The sequence below is a fragment of the Pelecanus crispus genome, chromosome 6, assembly GCF_030463565.1.
Source record: "Pelecanus crispus isolate bPelCri1 chromosome 6, bPelCri1.pri, whole genome shotgun sequence".
Lineage (NCBI taxonomy): Eukaryota > Metazoa > Chordata > Aves > Pelecaniformes > Pelecanidae > Pelecanus > Pelecanus crispus.
In genome coordinates, this window is record NC_134648.1 from 31,125,270 (window position 1) to 31,145,905 (window position 20,636).

General features: G+C 40.1%; 2 protein-coding genes across 2 annotated transcripts; one reads left to right on the plus strand and one right to left on the minus strand.

Annotated features, from left to right (window-relative positions):
• Positions 1–2,658: 2,658 nt before the first annotated feature.
• On the minus strand, positions 2,659–6,528 carry OIP5 (Opa interacting protein 5). Its single transcript, XM_075713022.1, is given in 6 exon segments — positions 2,659–2,709; positions 2,711–2,800; positions 4,150–4,231; positions 4,780–4,902; positions 5,878–5,944; positions 6,222–6,528. Coding segments are annotated over 6 exon segments (705 nt in total). The 5' UTR covers positions 6,514–6,528.
• Positions 6,529–6,935: 407 nt separating this feature from the next.
• On the plus strand, positions 6,936–19,776 carry NUSAP1 (nucleolar and spindle associated protein 1). The gene is made up of 12 exons (XM_075713023.1): positions 6,936–7,028; positions 8,455–8,520; positions 9,614–9,802; positions 10,859–11,033; positions 12,789–12,878; positions 13,595–13,707; positions 14,428–14,493; positions 14,679–14,866; positions 17,172–17,347; positions 18,387–18,497; positions 19,089–19,200; positions 19,680–19,776. The coding sequence occupies exons 1-12, from the start codon at positions 6,936–6,938 to the stop codon at positions 19,774–19,776; spliced, it is 1,476 nt and encodes a 491-aa protein (XP_075569138.1).
• Positions 19,777–20,636: the final 860 nt, after the last annotated feature.

Consider the following 20,636-nt stretch of genomic DNA (forward strand, 5'->3'; position numbering starts at 1 on the left):
TAGCAAGGCCTGTTGTGACAGGACAAGAAGTAATGGTTTTAAACTAAAGGAGGATAGTTTTAGACTGGCTATAAGGAAGAAATGTTTTACAGTGAAGGGTGGTGAAGCACTGGAACAGGTTGCCCAGAGAGGTAGTGAGGCCCCATCCCTAGAAACATTCAAGGTCAGGTTGGATGGGGCTCTGAGCAACCTGATCTAGTTAGAGATGTCCCTGCCCACTGCAGGGGGGTTGGGCGAGATGACCTCTAAAGGTCCCTTCCACCCCAAAGCATTCTGATTCTATGATAATGAACCAGGACCCAAGCAAGATAAACTGATGGGTTTTTTTTTTTTGCAAACATAATCTAAGGAAAAGAAGTAGGCTTATGACTCACATTATACGTGATCTGCACAATATATATTTCTGAATTTCAGCTTTAACTTAAAAAGTTTCTTCTTTACAACTGTAAAGGTAATATAAAAAAAATTAACCAACAACTCTCTCTTCCTTTTAAGGGTGGACACAACTAAATGAAGCAAGAAAATTTAGCACTATTATACACATTACAGATGTAAAGTACATAACAAGAAACAGTCTCAATGGAGAAACCAGAATGAAAGGGCAAAAGTGAGCAGTCCCATTATCAATCATGTTTCTTAGACTGATGCAACAACAAAAGGGCTGTCACTTAGAAAGTAACACAAAGGTGAAGTTATACAGTGGAAAACATTTACCTAAGATGGCAAGATGCTTGCACAAAATGAGGTCAGTCACAAGACCCCAGTTAAAGACCAACAGGCCCTTAAACATAATGCAGAAGTCGCTGCACAACACAACTTTAAAAACTTCTTCATAATGAAATAATCAAATACAGCAAATCCAAACTTTACATGAATATACAGGGACAACTGTTAAGAACAGCCTTCCAGTTAAGGGTTCAGGATAGAGCTCATTTTAGCGACGATAACATTTATCATTACAGGCAATGAAACAGATCTTGCAAGAAATCTTGCGTTTACTTCAGGTATTTACTTTTGATACCCTGAATTTATCTGTCATTGAAAAGCACTGCATTTTTACACTTACACCTGTCAAATCTGTAAAACATAAACAATAAAAATAATTTAGATAGCATACAGTATTAGAATTTAACAGAGAGCACCTATCCTCTCCCTGCAGAATGGCTGTTGATATTCTATGTTATTGCTTAATCAGAATGAACTGAGATAACTGGGAACTCTTAATCAAAAAGCAGCACAGTGAACATAAGTAGTAGTATAAGTACCATCTGCCCACCTAAAGCCTCTGAGATGCCTTGCAGTGAGTTTCGTCCCCTCTGCTCCAAGCCCATACAAGAGTTATTTTACAAATAAAACAATTAAGACTATGAAATACAGGGAGTACTGGCATCAGCAGCAACAGGGAGTGCAATCTGCCAATCATATATGGAAGTAAAAGTGCAGGAATGGCAAATTGCATCACTGAAATTAAGTTAATAGAATCCTCTTGACTACTACAGACAACTGCTAAATTTTATGGAAGGTTTAAAACATCAGCCCTTTAGGCAGCAAAAAGAAGCGGAAAAGACCCTTAATCTTCCAGCTAACAAGAATAAGGTATAAAGAGACTCTGTCCCAATAACAAGGGGTAAGTAGTGTTCTTTCTTTTCCATCAAATTACTTTCTAGGTGTTTGAAAAGAAGCAGAACCCATTCAAAACAGAGAGATCCCAATGAGTACCCATTAGGTATTTTTTATGAAACATCTTGACTGGCCAAGGGAAGGTGGCAGGCAGATCATCGACTTCAGCAGAGCAGTGTTCCCACGACTGAGCAGAAGAGAAGATGACAAGACTGTTCCTTGGTTTCTCAGCTTCAGTCCCAGAAAGGCAGGGCTCAAATCTGTGAAAGGCAGTTGCTCATAGCCTATCCTTCACAGAGCTGCCAGAACTTGACTCAGTCCTGTGCAGCCATGGGGCTGCATTTCCAGAGGACTTGGCAGGCACATGGGTTGCCCTTGAGTTTGAAATCCAAAACCTTGTGCTCCAGCCAGCATTGTGCCATCCAGATTCATGCGCTAAGCACACTGTGCAGCTTCTATGACATGCTAGCTTGCTCCTTTTGCAGGCTACACACACAAGCAAATCTAAAAGAACTAATCAGGAGGCCATTTAGCAGTGCCTCACATACCAGATGCAGCTAATGAGCCACTTGACCAACAGCTAGCTGCTATGAACACTGCAACTATATGAAAAGATAGGACAAGAACTTTAGATCTCTGTAAGAACATTCAATTTATAATAGCTCCTCTCAAATATCATCTTGTTAGTATATTTTGTACAGTTCCAGAAACCTGATTTTAGTATTTCAAAGGCTGTTTTTCCCCCTGAAGTCATTAGAGAGAATCAAAGTTATAGTTATACTGTCCCAGAGAGTGATGTGCTGCATGGGTGAGCTATTAATTTTTCCAAGCATAACTTCAGTATGTCAGATTTTCAGGTGTTCCCCTTAGACTGAAGGGACGCACTTAAGCATTGGTTCTTTCTATACACAGATAAAGTGACAGATCAACACTCAAACCTGTTCTGGTGCATTGTTTCATCATAATGAACAAACTCAGCAGTGATGCAGAAACAGCTCCAGCAGTTCTTGAAAATGACATATTATTAGTTGACCCTGACTATTGCATATCCTGGCAGTAGGCCAACTGCATCTGATGCAGAGCTTTGCCTTTCTGCTATGTTATTCTTTTGTTCCACTTCCTCCAGCTTCTTCATCAGCAATTCCATGCGAGCATGGACCTCCACAAGCTTTTCTTTCAGCTAGGAAAAAAACAGAAATAAGAGCATTAAAACTAGAGAAAAAATGTCCTAATGCTGGATCTTTGAATGATCTGCACCCCACGTTCAGTGGCTAAAGAGCAGCTGACTTTCAAGATGGAAAATTATACTGGGCTTTAATCTCTACACTGCATGTCTAGTACAGCCAAAACTGGCACCCAAATCAGAGACCTGCGCTACAAAGAGGAGACAGATGAACGTGTGCCAGCATAACCCCTTTCAGAGATGTATGGAAGTGCTCTACTTAAGGAGACAGAGTTGGTGGAGCCTTACTACGATCAATCCAGTCTCTCCTAGTTAACTCATTACAAGTTTTTGCACAGCCAGAGACCTTCTTTGACAATATCTGGACAGATTGTTTCATCATTAGCTTAGGAACACACATGGACAGTCCCTCAAAAATGCCATTTCCAGGGTCTGGGGTTTAAGTTAACAGATCTAACACACCAGAGTAAAATTACATCTCAAAAAGCAAAGACCAGATTCTTGCACTTGTTCTAGTCAACAAACAAACTCCACTGTCACATAATTTATGTTTGCAATGAAGTACTACCGTTTTTTCACTTCAGAAAAACGTCAACTTAAAAAGTCTTGCCTGGATAAGATTTTTGCATTTTAGCCTCACTTGACATATAAAACCACTCTGATCTTATGGTAAGACACTGGAAGATGACTTTAAAGAGGACAAAGCTTAAGAAATGTCACAGACCCACTTCCATGCTTAGAAGGGAAACTAAAAAAAGTAAGAAACAAGTAAGCACATAAATACTGGATACACTGGCTGTCTCCTACACACACTAACTTTATTTGAGCTATGAGACAGACAATTTGCTCAGGTAGCAGTAAGCAAGTTAGAGAAAATAACATCCAATTTAAACACCAAAAAAGGAGGGAGGTTCTAGTGTTGTCTCTGAAACTACAAGTAAATACTGCCATGCTGTTTTGAGCTTACATAGCCATAAATACAACTGTGCTAGAATCCCTTTCAAATTAACAAATTGCTATTTTTTAAATTTTTCAACAGTGACTTATCACTTCTAGGGACAACACAAGTAGCAATACTTGAGCAAATTCTGTCTAACTGATTCTTGTTTTTTTTCTTTTCAAAGTGTAGCGACAAAAGCATAACACACTTCTGCCAAAAAATTAGCTAGAACTGGATATGTTTTGCATGTCTCAGGTATTTAAGTCCGTCACTGTTTTATAAGTCAGTATTTTCTCCATCTTATGCACTTAAAGAAAAAGTAATTGTATCAATATTTTTGGCCTAATATCAGAAAATACCAGCATTTAAAAAATATTTTCCATACAAATTAATGTAGCGACCTTACTTTCTGCAGTTGTTCCTTTAAGGTCACAGCAGGAAAATTCACCTTAGAAGCTTCTATTATCATTTGTTTTTTTAAGAGGTAACTGGAAAACAAAAGGGGAAAGGGAAAAAAAACCCAAGAAAAACAGTTAAAAACCCCATAGTTGCATTCATTATTTAGATACATTATGTAAGATGATTTTAAAGCAGATACAAAGTTATTGCCAAAAGTAGTCAATGCATTATGAAAATATTAAAAATGTAACAATGGTTTTACTTTGAAATCGTAAGATCCTCTCATCACCAGCTCTAAGTAATTTACAGTTTGCAGCCCAAATCTATCATATCTCAATCTATCATGGAACTACTTTGATACCTTACATTAGCTAAGCAAATCTGGAACTGAAGATTTCAGTATTGCTAACAGCTAAACTTAAACCTTGACGTTACATGAGGACACTCAAGAAATGCAAGGCAAATCAATGGAGTCATGCCAACACAAACAGTTTAAACATAGAGGATATTAAAATCCCATGCCAATGCACTCAGTCAAAGGTAAAGCTGCTTTTGTTATCTGTAGATTTGTACACCCTGTTGTAATAACTTACAAATTCCCGTGAAATCATTGACCATAAGAATACAGTATACTCACCAGAGGATGCTGTCCTTGAAGAAAGAGAAGCAGCCTCGGAGATACGCCAGGTCACTGGAGGCAGAATAAAGAATGAAGCCCACAATCAAGCCACATGAGCGACAGGATAATGCATTGTAAGCACTAAAGAAGAAAGGGAAAAATGTTATTGAACAGAATCCTCTGAAGCCATAGATACTGCATGCTTGTCAGAGGACATACAATCTTCAGTTCTGTCAGGGCAGTGAAGTGAGACATAGTAATGGTTTCTCCTTAAAGAAATAATACCTACAAAGAGAATGTGAACAAAAGAATTGGGCATGCTGTGCAAAAAATAATTTCTGTAATAAGTGAAGTTGCAGTTAAGGAAGAAAATACGTATCTTATTATCACCGAGTAGTTTAAGCTATACTACTCGAACATGATTTAACTGGTAAAACAATGCCTGTGCCAGGGTCATAGATGTGAAATTTCCTCCTGATAAAACAGATTATTGCCTCATGCAGAGAAAGGAAAAAAAAAAACAGGCCAAAAAAAAAAAAAAAAAAAGCAAGTCTTATATTTAAAAAGTTCCCAGCCACTATAGTTGTAAAATAGCCTTTAAACATACTACCAGTTCTGTAAGTCCTCAGGTGATATTTACATCCTTCCCATCAGACTAATCCCAGAGTTACCAAACCTGTTGCTAACTGTAGGCTTGTGAATAGAGCAGCAGATATTAATTTTCAGTACAAAACCCCCCCAAACTGAGATGCTTGGATTTAGGTAAGAGACTTTTTAGGGAAGGAGTGGAAGAAAGAGACCTAAAGACAAGGATGTCTTTTACCGCATCACTCAAATGTTCCCCTCCACCAACACAGGTTAGAGCAGCCTAACTTTTGATTTTGACAAAAAAAGGAAAGCCACGTACCTACAAAAGGTTTCTCCATCCGAAATGGTGAAGCGCGAGTACAAAAAGCACCTCGGAGTTTACCGAGCCCCGAAGACACCCCAGCGCACAAGTCAGAGGAGCTCCTGGCTCCCAGCTTCGCAGAAGCCTCTGTTTGCCCACGCAAGTGACCGTGGCGACTGCTCCCGGCAGGGCCGGTGCCACAAGCAAGGACTAGGCGAGCTACGCACCATCCCAGGAGAGCTCCCTCGAGGCCGACCATGAGCGAATCCTCCCAGGTCACATCGTTCGTCACTTCTGCGGAGGAAGGGAGAGCCGCTGAAAACGAGACCCACACCCCCGGACCGACCCCAGCCCGGCCGCCCCCGACAGGCCCAGGCCCAGGCCCAGGCCCAGGCCCAGGCAGCGGCGGGCCCGCCCCCCCCGCCGCCTCAGGGCCCCCCCCGCCGCCTCAGGGCCCCCCCCGCCGCCTCAGGGCCCCCCCCGCCGCCTCAGGGCCCCCCCCGCCGCCTCAGGGCCCCCCCCCGCCGCCTCAGGGCCCCCCCCGCCCGGAGGCCGCCCGGCGGGCACTCACTGAAGCAGGCGAGGACGCCGAGCCGCCGCTCCTCCTGCGCGCACAGGTGCAGCGAGTCCCCCAGCACCGCCCAGCAGCCGCGGCAATGGAACACGGCGCACTCCTCCGGCAGCGGCCCCTGCTGCCGCGGTGGCGACGCCACCCCCGCGGCCAGCGGGGAGGCGGGAGGCGAGGCAAGCGGAGAGCGCAAGACCCATGAGGCAGCGGTAGGGGACGGCGTCCGCTCTACAACGATGGACCCGCTGAACTGCGGATCTTGCAAGAGCTCCCGCAACTGCCGCCGCACCGCCATCTTCTCCCGCCCCACGTTCGAGCGCAGTGCCCGCCTTCCCGGCCTCACAATTGGAGCGGTCTTCACAGATCTGCGTTGCCATTGGGCAGAAGACGCATCAATCCTCGTCGCCCAAGACTATTGGGAAGTGGGTGGCACCGAGTCGTTCCGTCGCCCAATCAAGCAGGAGAGGGCAGGACTTTCCGTCGCCGGGAGCGCCTATCGCGTTTGAAAAAAAGCGCGTCTCAGTGCCCGGGCCGCCATTGGTTGTTTCCGTGCTCCCCCTCCCCTCTCAGGCCCACCCCTTTGCCTCGTCCGGCCAATGGCCTGGCGCGGCGGGCGAGTTCGAACGGTGTGGGCGGGGACAGGGCGCGAGGTGTCAGTTGAGCGCGAGATTCGAAGTGTGGCGGTTGGCGCCGGTAAGGCGGTGTCCTGGCGTCCCGATGGCTCTCTCTTCGCTCCAGCAGCTGGAGTCGCTGAAATACGTCGAGCTCCAGCGGATCGCGAAGGCTGCCGGCCTGAAGGCCAACCTCCGGGTGAGGCGGGGGCAGCTGCCGTGGCTGGGAGGGAGCAGCGCCGTGGGCCTGAGCGAGGGGCGGGCGAGCGGGCGAAGCTCTGGGCTCTCGCCCGCCCTCCGAAGAGCGGTCCCGGCCCTGGGGCTCCCCCTCTGCCGGCCGGGAGCCGAGGGGAGCGGGTGTCGTGTGGGGAACGTGCCCCGTCTCGTTTTGGGTACCGCGCTGGTGGAGCCTTCGGTCCCCGTCCCTTCCTGGGGCTGGCGGCGGTGCTGGCAGGGACGCAGCCCGGGCCCGCTGTAGCTTCGCTACCTGAAGCATCCCTTCACCCACAAAGACGCGTCCTGGTTGTTAGTTCCTGTCCGGAACGCGAGGCGCTGTGGCCATACAGCTTCGTGGCGAGCATACACTCAAAAAAAAAAAAAAAAAACCAAAAAACAAACCACCAAGCCCAAACCCAAAAAACACCTGAGGACGCGGGGCTCCGTTTCTCCCGGGGCATGGAGAAGCGGGGCGCGAGGCTGCCCCACGCTGCCCCCCACGGGGTCCGCCCGCAGCTCTGCCAGCGGGTTGTTTTTTACGACCAGGAATCGGAAGAATAATAACAATAGGGTGCCTTAAGGGACGGGAGTGCTGTGTTTGTTTATCAATAACGGTTAAGAACGAGAAATGTAAGCATGCGCCCATCTATTTGCCTAGAGCTACGGATTTATGTCAGTGGCCTGACCTCTCCTGGCAGGCACTGCCAGTAAATCACTCGGCAGCAGTCAGGCTGCTGCACTGCCAGTGGGACAAGGCATAAAGCCATAAAAGAAAGAAGATCCGTGACGTAGGTGGACAAAGGAACTCCTTGTCCTGACAGGACTAAGACCTCTGCTAGGGGTTTTAGTTCTGGCTTGTTCTGTTCTTAAACATCTAGTTCAGATTTGATTTTATGCTGACCTTTCCAATTAGATATTTAAGAGTCTTCCATAGCCTAAAATATCAATGATGTAATTTTGTTGTCGCTATTTAATTGCTATTACTGTTGAATATATGCAAGGGATGAGAAGAATGCTTTGCATGTAGTATGGGCAAGATAAAAGTTATTGCAGAAATTCGATACAGTTTTAATTCATGTTCAGCTAGGCAGTGCTGCTAAAAACAGTCAGTCTCATTCATCCTTGAACAGTTAAACTTTCTGGAAAACGGACAAACCGGAAGAAACCTAGTCAGGGAAATTTGTCTTTGTGCCTCTGTGGAGAATATGCTACATATTTATCTGCGGTCTTAAGCACTTTGTCTAATTTGACTGACTTGAATGGAGGTCTAAGCATGCCTTATTCTGTTGGTTTCAGGAAATGTTCTGCTTGTTTGTTGGATCAATTTATAGTACACTAGTTGGGTTTATGCAGTTCTTTGATGACTTAATGCAATGTTTGGTTCATGTGTTGTTTGGGTTTCTCTCCAGGCAGACAAATTGTTGAAAGCACTGAAGCAACACTTTCATGGAACAAAAGCAGAATATGAAAATATGGTAAGTGATGATAAATCAGCCATTCTTTTCGAGGAAGAGAGATCTAACTTTGTAACTAGTAGAGCAGGGGCATGTGCTGAAGGTTTTTTTACCATGATATGAAATTTAATGAAAGTACTTTTTTCTTAACAGGGCCTTTAGTTTAATGCACTCATGTACTGATAGAAACAGATGTGCTAATATTAGCTTTGAAGTGGCCTCCTATATGACCCAAAGCTGATTTCCTTTCAGCTGTCAAAATTAACGATCTATTTTTCAGCATCAGTACAAAACTATTCTCTGTGAACACTGACATTTAATTTGTTGAACAAATCTTAATTCTTGCCTGTTTAGCTCCAGACACTAGTCAGTACTGAATATAAAAATATTTCAGTCCTTTTGCATGCCTAGATGAAATGGATCAGATGCTCATCGGAAAACATTGTGAACCTACTACAATTTAGTTACACTGACAGTATAAAGAAAGTGACACAATTGTGATGTTTCCTTTATTCATCTCTTAATGTATTGTTTTCTTAACTTTTTTTTAAAGTTTTCTCTTCTGTAAGCTGAATTATTTTGTTGGGTATGGCAATGTTTTTTTACTTTTTTGATAGAAAGTAAATTGGGATCTGCTTTTTTTAAAACACACCTCTTCTTTAAGCGCTTCCTTTAAAATCTTCTTTAAAGGTTTGAGGAACTGGTGTAATCCTTGTCAGCTTATTTTTAATTTTAACAAGCATGGAAGAGGCTCTGATTTTTTTTTTTTGGTGAAGAGTATTCCACAGAAACATACAAATCTGGGAGGGTCACAGCATCATGCAAGTCAGATTTCAAATATAAAGTATTAGTTTTTTATAATCTTATTAAAATGCTATATAAAAAAACCCCAACTGTAGGACTTCCTTTTAAAGTCTTCAAACAAAGAGCTTTGATGTTTAGGGAAATCTAGATATTGCCAATTTCTTGATTATTATGCTACTAAATGGCACGCTACTGTTTTTCTTCTGTGTGCAATACTTTTTCCAATAATAAAATTGAAACTGTCTCTTTGGAGTATCTGATTTATATTTGTGTCAGATATGTTCCACATTATAGTATTTTTCTGCTACAGGACTCTGAAAGTGCATCTGCTTCCATTGAATCGGATGAAAGGAGCAATCAGGAGGAAATTATGCCGGATTCAGTGTGTTTTATTACAAAACGACGTGGTAATGAAAAGAAAATAACCAGAAAAAAGAGGAATTCCAATGAGGAAACTAATACCAGTGAAGAAAATACAGGGTTTCCTGCTGAGAAAGAGGTGATTTCCATTGCTTAGTTTTGTGTGCTGGCCACCCCCTTTCCCCCAAGCATAATTTAAGCATACTTGATTTATTCTACCACCATTTAGCAGGTAGTATATATTTTATATATGTGTATGTGTGTGTATATGTAAGAATTTCATATGCAAACGTTCTGGTACCAGTCTTCTGTACTTCTGTACTGACTATATGCTATTCCATAATGGACAGAGATTACTTGTTAGTTGTTACTTCAAGGAAATAAATTAAATTCCTCTAGCAAATATACAATCCAAACACTTTATCTGAATGTAAGACTACTTTCACTAGTTCATCATAGTATTCTGAATATTAGACTAGTTTCAGCATTTATCTAAAGTAAGGCTGTTTTCAGTTTCTTTATATAGAAAAAAACCCAGAAATTGGATGATTGCCTAAACCTTGCAATTTTTTAATTCCCACTCCTCTCAGTGGGTTCTTTATTCATGGGTTGTATGACTGAGGGAAGGGAAGTTTCAAGGTGTGATGGGGGTAGAATAATTTTTCTCTAGGATAACATGCAAGTAGTGGGTGAACTAAGAACAGTGTGAAAGACTTTTACTGGTTTAGAGGAGGGAAACGAGAAGATGAGGAGTATTAGTCTGTTAGTGTTAGAGAATTGTACAGTTACCAAAGCTACAACAGTAAAAAGTAACATAGCTAGTGAATTTATTTTTACTTGCAAATGATTAACGTGTGTTAATAAAGGCAATTTTACACTAAAATGTTAGAGCTGTGCAGGTAAAAGCTTTCTAACAGAGACCTGTTTGTGAAATAACAGTGTAAGTATTTCATGGGTTAATTCAGGTTGGACTTCAGAAAGTCTCTTGCTCAATCTCCCCATCAAAGCAGGGTCAGCTGAGGTTAGACCACAATGCTTAAGGCGTTATCTAATCTGATATTGAAAACATCTAAGGATGGAGGCTATGCAACCTCTCCAGGCAACCTGTTACACTGACTGACTGTTCTCCGACCAACAGCCTTTCTTTATATCCAGTCGGAACAAACTGTTCAAATGAAGTATGTTTAAACTGCAGGAGCATTCTGAAATGAAAGAAAATGAAGTGCCTCAGGGTGAGCCTGAAAAGGGACAGAAGGTATTCCAAAAGGAGGAACAAGTAACTAAGAAGAGAGCTTTTGAGAATCCAGGGATGGGTACTGGTCAGAAAGAGCAACCAGAGAAGACTTCTACTAAAAGTAGTGGAGATGAATGTAAGTAGAAAATTAAAAAAAAAAGTAAGTTTAGTAATTTGTACTACTTAAAATGCACCTTTTGGTTATTTTATTGTGTCTGCAAAGATTTTTGTGGCATGTCTGGTGATCGGTACCTTATTTGGGGATACCAGGAAAAATCTGTCCCGTTTGTGTACTTGTTTGTTTAACATTGTAACATAAATCCTCAAATTTTGCAGTGTAGGAATAATGCTGGTTTTGACTTCAGAACTCTGGACCTGATGTTTTTAGTGAAGGAGTTCTCAAAGGTCTGAGTGTATTTGAGTCTTGTACCTCGCTTGGGATCAGTGCCTTTTGGAATTTCCCAGAGATGCTACTTGGCTCCTTTAAAAAGTGGCAAGAAAGGGAGAGCTTCCTTCCTCATGCTTCATTTTTCGTTTCCTACAGATGAAAAGGTTTTGTCATTTTCTTCCCAGAAGTAAAATTAGTACAAAAGGATATACAGACAGAATCCTTTATAATTTGTTTAAACTGCCTAACAATATCTGAATGTATTACAGTGGACCATTTTTCTATCTGGTGGCTTTTTTAGACCTTCAAACATGATGCCGCTGAAAATATGAATTCATTGGTCCCCTACCTTCGTGCATACAGCTGACATGAAGGAATGAATTTGCCCAATTTGATAATTTATTGATATTGTGGGTCTGTCAAATAAGAGACATACCATTGTTTGCTCCTGTTAGACTAAGAGTATGTAGTCCCTGAGCTGTACTATGGATATTCTTGCTGTTCAGTAGAATTGACAGGGACATTCTCATTGGAGGCCACCTATAATTTTGAAACCAATTTAGAAAATGAGGATTTTCAATTAAGGTTCTTTTAAAAAAAGAAGCAATAGAATAGGTAGAGGATGCTTTGGTTGAGGCAGCATTCATCCTGACAGTTGGCACAGTACTCGTCTCTTCCTATAACTGTAATTATAAGTATCCATACTGCTTTCTGTTTTTTTGTTTTGTCTTTCTTTTTTTCAGTAATTTCAGACAGCAAGAGCTGTGTGACTGAAATACATCTGCATTTAGTGTTGAAGAGCTGATTTTTCAACAATTATTTTCAACAACCCTCCATTACTTGCTTCCAGTGAGGGTTTCTTTCAATATATTGAGGTCATCCAAGTTTACTTTAAAGGGGATGTGAATTAATAGAAAAGCAAATGTTTGCTTTCAATATGCAAATATTTAACTCGATGTGAAGTTTTTACCTGATTTTTTCTCTTAATAAAATTAATCACTAAAATGTGAACATGAGCTTAATACTATGCCTGAGAACAGAGATGATAAAAAGGACTTAGACTCTGTATATATGTATAAGGCAGTGGCAGAAAAGCTGGCCAAAAAGCTATTTCTTCTTTGTTATCAACATTTAAAAAACACTAGCTTATTAAACAGATCAAGACCTGTGAATTTAAAGTTGTTCTTGCTTACCACGAGCACAGTTCTCTTGTTAACTTCCTCTGTAAAACACTTTACTGTCAAAAGAAAATAACCTAGTAGGACTGTAAGATTCACGCAGGGCTTGTAGTTTGTCAAGCCATGCTGTTACTGACATACCATTTAAAAGGCTTTTGAGAGACTTAGGACAGATCTGTTCCAGCTGATGTTTTTACTTCTCAAAACCTAAACCCACTTTGAGGAGATAAGGTGTCTTTTGCAACAAATACTTTTAAAAAGGTTGTGATGACATTAAAATATTTTCCAGGAGTTCTAATGATTTCATCTAATCTTACTGTACCAGGTGATGCTTGTCATGCAGGAGGGAAGATCCCTTTATATGTAGGCCGTGCATCTAGGTCTGGGAAAACAGGAATGAAAGCTACTACACCAAGTAAGATAACCTACTGTCTGGATGTATTATTGTCTGTGTGTGAAGGGAGACTTGACTTGCAGTTTTTTTACAACCCAGATTTCTATTTCTGCTTGAAGAAGAGAACATCCTCTTTACAAAGGAAGCAAACAAAAATAAGTTCCCAAAGGTTACATTTTAAGGTGTATCTTCCAACTCATAAATTCATAGTAGTAAATGACTCGCAAGTATGTTATAAAACTGGTTTATGGAACACTTTGATGTCTTTTGGATATTAATACTTGCATTCATTATTTTCAAAACAACAAAGAGCAGGAAGACATGCTGTAACTCCTGCTTGTTTAGTTTTCACTTTCTAAATACTACTGTTGTACTGTATTACTACACATTAACTCATTTTCTTCACCTCGTAAAATACATTAATTCGTTTAGAATTTGGAAGTATTTGGGTTTTTTCTGTAACTGCAGAATTTGGGGGTTGGACTAGATAATCTTTAAAGGTCCCTTCCAACCCAAACCATTCTATGATGCTATAATTCTCCAGAGCATGCACCAGGTAACAGCCTATGTAGTTGGTGAAGTAGAACCTGTGTGTACACAGCCTTTATTTAGAAGGATATGGTTTTTTCTTTTTTTGAGGCCGTAACGATAGGTGTTGCAAGATTCTTCTATTAAGTAGTAAACTTCCTTAGGAGCTTATCAGATATGTGACTCTTCTTATTTTTGGAACTTCTTAGACTTTAAAAAGTTGCATGAGGCTCACTTCAAGAAAATGGAATCTATTGCTGACTACATTGAGAGGAAAAAAAAAATGATTGAAAACTGCAGCAGTTCTCTCAACGAAGTCAAGGTAAGTGATAACACAGGAAGATATCCATTGTTCCCATATTCATCCATCTCCAGAGCCTCTTTGCAGAAGTCCTGTAGAGTCTCTCTAGAGCAGCAAGTCGTTGGTTGTGTGTACATGCAGTGCAACGTTATGATCAGTGAAACTTAACTGCAGTCCTATATAACTAGTTATATAAACTATACAAGTTATATACAAATAACTATATATATTTAACAGTGTATGGCTATAAATGGTTATAGGAACCGACAAGTAACTTGTCAGTTTTGAGTAAAAATAATTATGTCACAATTACTTTTGTGAAGGATCTCCTGGAGCTTTTGCTTACAACTGTTTGAATTGCTGCAGAACTTAACCAAGGGGTGGGTTAGTTTTCAAAGAGCAGAAATTAAATATTAAGTTCCTCTTTTTGTGCCTTAAAGAACAATTGTCCAATGACTGTGTATGACTCTCCTTTAAAATATACATAATATATGTTGTTCTCGGTGGCGCCGATTCTCAGTTTTTGTATTTCATGCTTGCGTGGGTGAAAGCTGCTCATAGGGCCTCTTTCAGAGTGTGGCAGACCTTAGAAAACTGACAGTGATGTGTCAATGAATGTCCAAATGAGTATGTCAATGGGTATATCAAAACAGTAACATTGAAACTCCCGAATGCTACGTTTCCCTTTTCTAATGGCATACAGGGTATCGATGTATACTTAAGACAAATTACTTTTGGCAGGTGCTGGCCAAAAAATCGAATCACTTAAGAGCATCAGAAAAAGGCACTCCACATAACAATTCTAAGGTATGTGTTTTCAGATCAGTTTATAATAATAAAACTACTTATGTTTAAAATAGCTTTTAAAGAAAAAAGGGAAAAACTGAAGAGACTGTACACTTCTGATTCACTGTGTATTTTCCCTTCCTCTTAGCTGCTTTTCCGATAAATTTTTACCGGAGTGTGCTAACTCATGATTTGCTTTTCCCTAGAAACAAACCATTGGCAAAACATTTTTATTCAGCCCAAATCCAGAAAGAGGCAGATTCTCCGCCACCTGCACTCCCAGTAACATCCGGCGCTCACCACGCAGTTCTCTGAATGCTGCCAATAGGAGTATTTTATCTAGGAAATCTTCGTTTAATCCCTCTGTCCTTTCAACAACCAAAATGAATGTCAGGTAAAAAGAACAAACCAAATCTACCAGTGAGCAATTTGGTATGATACACATGAAATAATCAACACTGGCTGTGATTTGACTACATTATATCTATTCCAAACATGAACTACATGAGACTAATTCTGATTACTAACTTTCAGTCTAGCTTTATGGCTGGTTTAAGCCTTACTGTGCTTGATTCTTCATTTTGATGTCTGATGGTAGAGGAATCTTGCCTCTCTTTCAGCTTTCATTTTGCTAAACCAACCGAGCACAAATTGTTTTTCTTCTCTTACTGCGTTAGGTTTTCCATTTTGTCAGGCAACCTAACAGTCTGTGTTATATCTGAATTAATTTATCTTTGAGATTACTTAACCAGAAGTGTATGCAGTATTACAGGTGAGTCTCACAGCGGACTCATAGAATCATAGAATGCTTTGGACTGGAAGGGACCTTGAGAGATCATCTAGCCCAACCCCCCCCTGCAGTGAGCGGGGATTGAATCCGTGACCCTGGGGTTATTAGCACCACACTCTAACCAACTGAGCTAACCCGGCTGGTTGTCATTTGGGGGGTTTTTTTGGGTGCTCTCTTTTCCTTCTCCCCCTCCTCCATGTCACAGCAGGGGCTCATCTTGTGATTGACTACTATAAGCAGATCGTTTCTAGCAGATAGGAACCAAGTTGACACCCGAAAGTCATGATGAATTGCTAAATGAATGAGCTCATACTCAATGCTATTAAACCTCATTTTCTTTTAAAAAGCCACATGCACTTCATTATCCCTACACAGTAATCTAATTCTCTATTATGTTAATATTTCCTAAACTTTTGTTATCTGTAAATTTTATTAGCTTATTACTAGTTTTTCTGAAGTCTTGAACAAAAAAACCTTTTAAAAGAAGGAATCAAAAGGATAGTCCATATGGTACTCCATTGATAAATGCTCTTTTGCCCAGTTTTCTTTGCAGTGAAAGTCCTTGTCTCTGTTATTTCTTCGTTGGTTTCTAACTATTGTACTAATTCCAACTTTATCCAGTTTACTTAACTTTCCACAGTGACTGAAGCACAGATTTAGATATTCTATAATTTAGCCTTATCCTTTTCCTCCTGCTAACAACATCTGGTTAATCTCAGGTCTCAGTTGTGTTACTTTCTATTTTTCTGATAATCTTCACTTCTCAACTTTTGCATGAAATGATTATAGCTGCTGGGACTTTTTTGTCCCTGAATAAAGTGGTGGTGGGGGGGTTGTTACTATTAAGTCAGATAGTGTGACTTCTAATATTGACAAGTCCTAATAAATAATTATGGGATTTGTAGTTTTTGCATGCAGTTCTTTTGCTATTCAAAAGTCAAGATTATAGATTGTTTGTAAAATCAAGTTCATAATCTTACTGGCTTTGTTCCTACTTTGAATGTGCTATCTTTGATTTCAATAGCTAACAACAAATGAAAACAATATTCATGCTGCCTCTGGTTCGATGATCTCTATTGTCTTCACCGCAGCCCTACTTGATTCTTAGCAATATGTAAACCAAAACAATGCTTTTAGAATTGGCTTCCATTCCATTAGTCCAAAGATGTGCTGAGGTGGATCTTGCAAGCTGCACTTCATCCATAAACTTGCTAGGCATCAAAACATAGCTTTCTTCAACATTTACTCACTGTCTTTCCGTATCTTGCAGGCTTTCAGCTTATTCTCAGTACCTTTTTGATAAGGCTATTACTTCATGCAAGACTTTGAAATTTCTTTCATGTGTTTATGTATACGTACACACATATATGTATACACACAAGTTCAAAATGTGTGTATATACACACATACATACAGCACATGTGTGTCTTGGTATGCAGGTAACTTGTGTGTTTTGACTAAAATTTCCAGCTTCTTCCTCTTGTAGATCTTTGAGTTCTAGAGTTCTGTTAGTTAATTTGCTTTTAGTTTTTCTTAATTTCAGTTTTCAAACTAACAATATTTATATGTAGTGTTTATAATGTTTTACTACAGAATCCAAATCTGAAGTAAATCATATCTGTTGGTGAAGAAATCTACTAGCTTCTTGCATCCAAATATATTTGCTCTCCAAAATAACAAGGAAGTCAGTTCTTTGTAATTCCTGATATTACTTACTGCTATTGATGATAGCTCATACCTTTGCTGGCAGTTTTCAAGTTATCTTTAACGTTGTTTATGCATAAGCTGTGAACATCTTAGTAACTGTCTACCTCTAAGAAAGGTAGAACACAGAACCTTCTGTATTGTCACATTGCTTACATTCCTTGTAGATGACTAATTTTGTCTTCATATTTCTAATAATTTTCAGGTTCTCTGAAGCCACAAAAGATAATGAGCATAAACGCTCTCTTACCAAGACTCCATCCAGAATGTCTCCATACTTGGAGGAGCTCTGCACACCTGATAGCCAGAAGAGCTGCAAACTAATAAGTCGGAGAAACAGCAAGGGAAATGCAAAAACTAATGATCTGACTGCATCAAAAGGTAAAGTGGACAGTAAATATTTGGCTTTTTTGAGATCATGACCTTTGTCTTATTTATATACATTTTTAAATAACCTAATGTCATGTAGACCCAGGGTTTAATTTCATTCCTCTAATTTATGACTGATTCTTTAGAAACTGCAGTAGTTTCTTTGTTTCCTTTGGTTTTCAGTGCTTTGACTAAAATGGTTAGGTGCTAAGACTTAAACATATGGTACCCAGTTACCTACAGAAAAGCCTAATACAGGATGTAGGAGATAGTCCCTGAAGGTCTAGAATGATTTCTATGTAGCAAAAGGTTCATACAACAGGTACAGGGAGCTCCTGTCTGTGGTGAGAGGAGTTCCTGATGCCTTCTCAGAGACCTCATTCTCCTTGCAGGATTGGCATGCACCAGGCTTCTAGCTGTGTTTTTAGGACAACCTGTTATTATCAGGCTCAGCAATCCTGACTAACTCAGGAACTAAAGCTCTGTAAGAAAACAAAGTCTTCTGACTACTAATGATCTCTGCACCAGCACAGCTCTGCTATCTAACAGTTGATACCCTAGCATCACAGGTACATTAGCACAGGTCAAGAACCCAGAGTTGCCTGTCTTGCTGTATGACGATACTGATTTTTTGGTTTTAGGGGGAAAGATCAGTAGTGGAACTTTTCAGAAGCTGGTGTCTTCTGAAGAATGCTTCTTTTTTTTCTAATGTGAAAATCCATTTTGTTCCAAATAACCATAGAGACTAGGGAACACTATTTGCTCTGAAGGACTAGAAAAATACATGGAGCTATATATGCCTATTGCACAGCACAATCGGAGCAAAAGGGCTAATACTCTACAACCCTTGCTCTCTCCAGACCTGAAAGCTCCTTATTTCAAGTGAGCTGTATTTGTGCAATTCTGTCTTTAGAGGTAACAGATGGTAGCATTTAATGGCTCTTTGGTCTTGGTAGTTGTAAGGTGATCTTCACAGGCACTTTCTAAGGTGCTATGTACAGTGATGTTCTTGCTGCTATAATGAAGTATGGTATCTTCATGCCTTTTGTAGTTGTCACTCCCTTCAAGTTTGCAGCTCACTCTGCAGAACCCACAAGCACAAAGAAGACATTTGACCTCAAAGCAAGTCTCTCAAGGCCGCTTCGGTATCAGCCACATAAAGGTACTGTGATCCTGTGCAGTTTGCATTGGTCACACCCCTTATACTCAACTGCTCATGAAGTGAGGCATTGATACAAGCCATGACACGGCAAAGTTTTCAGTCTCTTTTCCTGTCCCTCTCCCTTCCTTTGTGGATTCCCACGCAGTCTGTGGACTGATGTCAAATTTCTACATAATATATGCTTTAAGAGCCTCCCTACTGAAAAATAAGTCTTTATGACCAAAAGCCCATAAATATAAGAATAAACATCCTTGTATTCCACTGAATAGATGTATGTATAGGAAATATGAGATATTCCTTTACAAAATGAGGCTGTTTGTCTGTTTTTTAAAAAGGGCACTATTGTGTGAGAAGCTGAACTTTGTGTGGTGAGTAACCTTGTAAGTACAGTCACCTGTTAGTACTTACAGAAAAAATACTTGTAGCGAATGAGCTGGTGAAACTGTTAATACAGCTGAAGAGGCATTTCATCTTACAGTCAACCAGCAAAAAACCCCGAGGCTAGCTAGTATAAAATTCACAGTAAGATGTTAAGCACACAATTAATAAACTAGTAATTCAGTAGTCTCTCTTTTTGCCCCTAAATTGTAGGACGACTAAAACCTTGGGGAGAATTTAAAGAAAATACTGTCCTAAATAAGTCTGTCGGTAGCAACATCTCTTCACATAAGAAAGATTACAAACAGCCACATCTCCAGACAAGGTTAGTACATGATTAACTTTTTTTTGAATACTGTCACTTAATATGATGACTTACTTTGTCTTTTTAGGATTTAAATACGCAGTTCAGGAAAGAATACTTTTATATTAAAGCAATTTTTGCTTCCAGTAGTCTGTCTAGTATCAGGAAGGCCAACAAAGAAATCAGCTCTGAATCCGATCGACTTTTATTCTATGAAAGCTACCAATTCTAGCATCTGGAGATTTACTTTCACCTTGGAAGAAGGTGTGAATATTGACATGCTGTCACCTTCTGTGTCAGACCTATACATCTAAGTAGAAGTATTAGTCTGAATGTTTGGATCCCGTCCAAAATGAAACTGTTCTCTCTGCCCATGGCAAACGCAGCACACTGGTTAAAGAGACGTTAAGTGTTGGTCAGTTTCACATTCCTTTGGTTGCTTGTGTCTCTACCTTTAATATAACTTGATATGGTCTGTCTCTCTTCTTTTTCCCCTTCAGGGAAGAAAGGCGTGAGAAACATGAGCAAGAGAGAAAAAAGAAAAAGGCTCAGGCTCTCGGAAAACGTAGAGGACTATCTGTGGGTGAGGAGGAATAAGAAATACCTAAGAAATCACTGTAAATACTGTTCCTGTCATGTAAATATTTGTGCTGTCTGTGTATGGTTTGGGTTGCTGTTAGCTAGTGGAATCCAGAGAGCATTGAATGAGACCTTAAAATGCATCAAGCGTAATGTTTTAGCAATCAACTTCTCTGACTAGATGAGAGTTCTAAATGTTTAGGAACTTGGAACTATCTCTCGTTGCTTAATAATGTTTTCATTTAACTAACTCATTTAACTGAAGATGTTAAAGGAGAAAATGTAAGTGGAAGAAAGATGCTCAAGAAGCCTCCCTGCAACTTAGGACAGACTTCTCCACCAGAACACATTTGTTACCCACTAGAATGCACGCTTTGGACAGCAAGCTTCAAAATGTTCCACTGGTAAATTACAGGAGTTAGAGATGTCTGTTTGCCCTGTTCTCCAACTCAATCCTTAAATTCTGTAGCAACCATTACAGCAATTATTCAGCATTTCTAACTGCATGCCTATGAAGTAGTAGGGAATGTCCAAGGCAAGAAAAAATATGCAAGCTCTCCAGAAAACTGGAAGCTTACAGCATAATATAATTGTAAAATACCATATTTTTAAAAAGTTACAACTGAAAAGTGGCTTTACAAATTGCCAACTGGATGCTTTGTACATGCTTTGTTTTGTTCCTTTCTATGGTAAATAGCAGATGTTAACAAAAGTCTTCTGCTTTTCATCTCTACAATGCTTAAAAGAGGTTATAGTAGTGTTGAGGCACATTCAATACCTTAGATTGAAAAGCTGTTGTTATTGTTCCTTTTAAGAAATACATAGAAAAGCTGTCTGGATTTATTATGAATGGTACTGGAAAGGTAATTTAGTAGTTG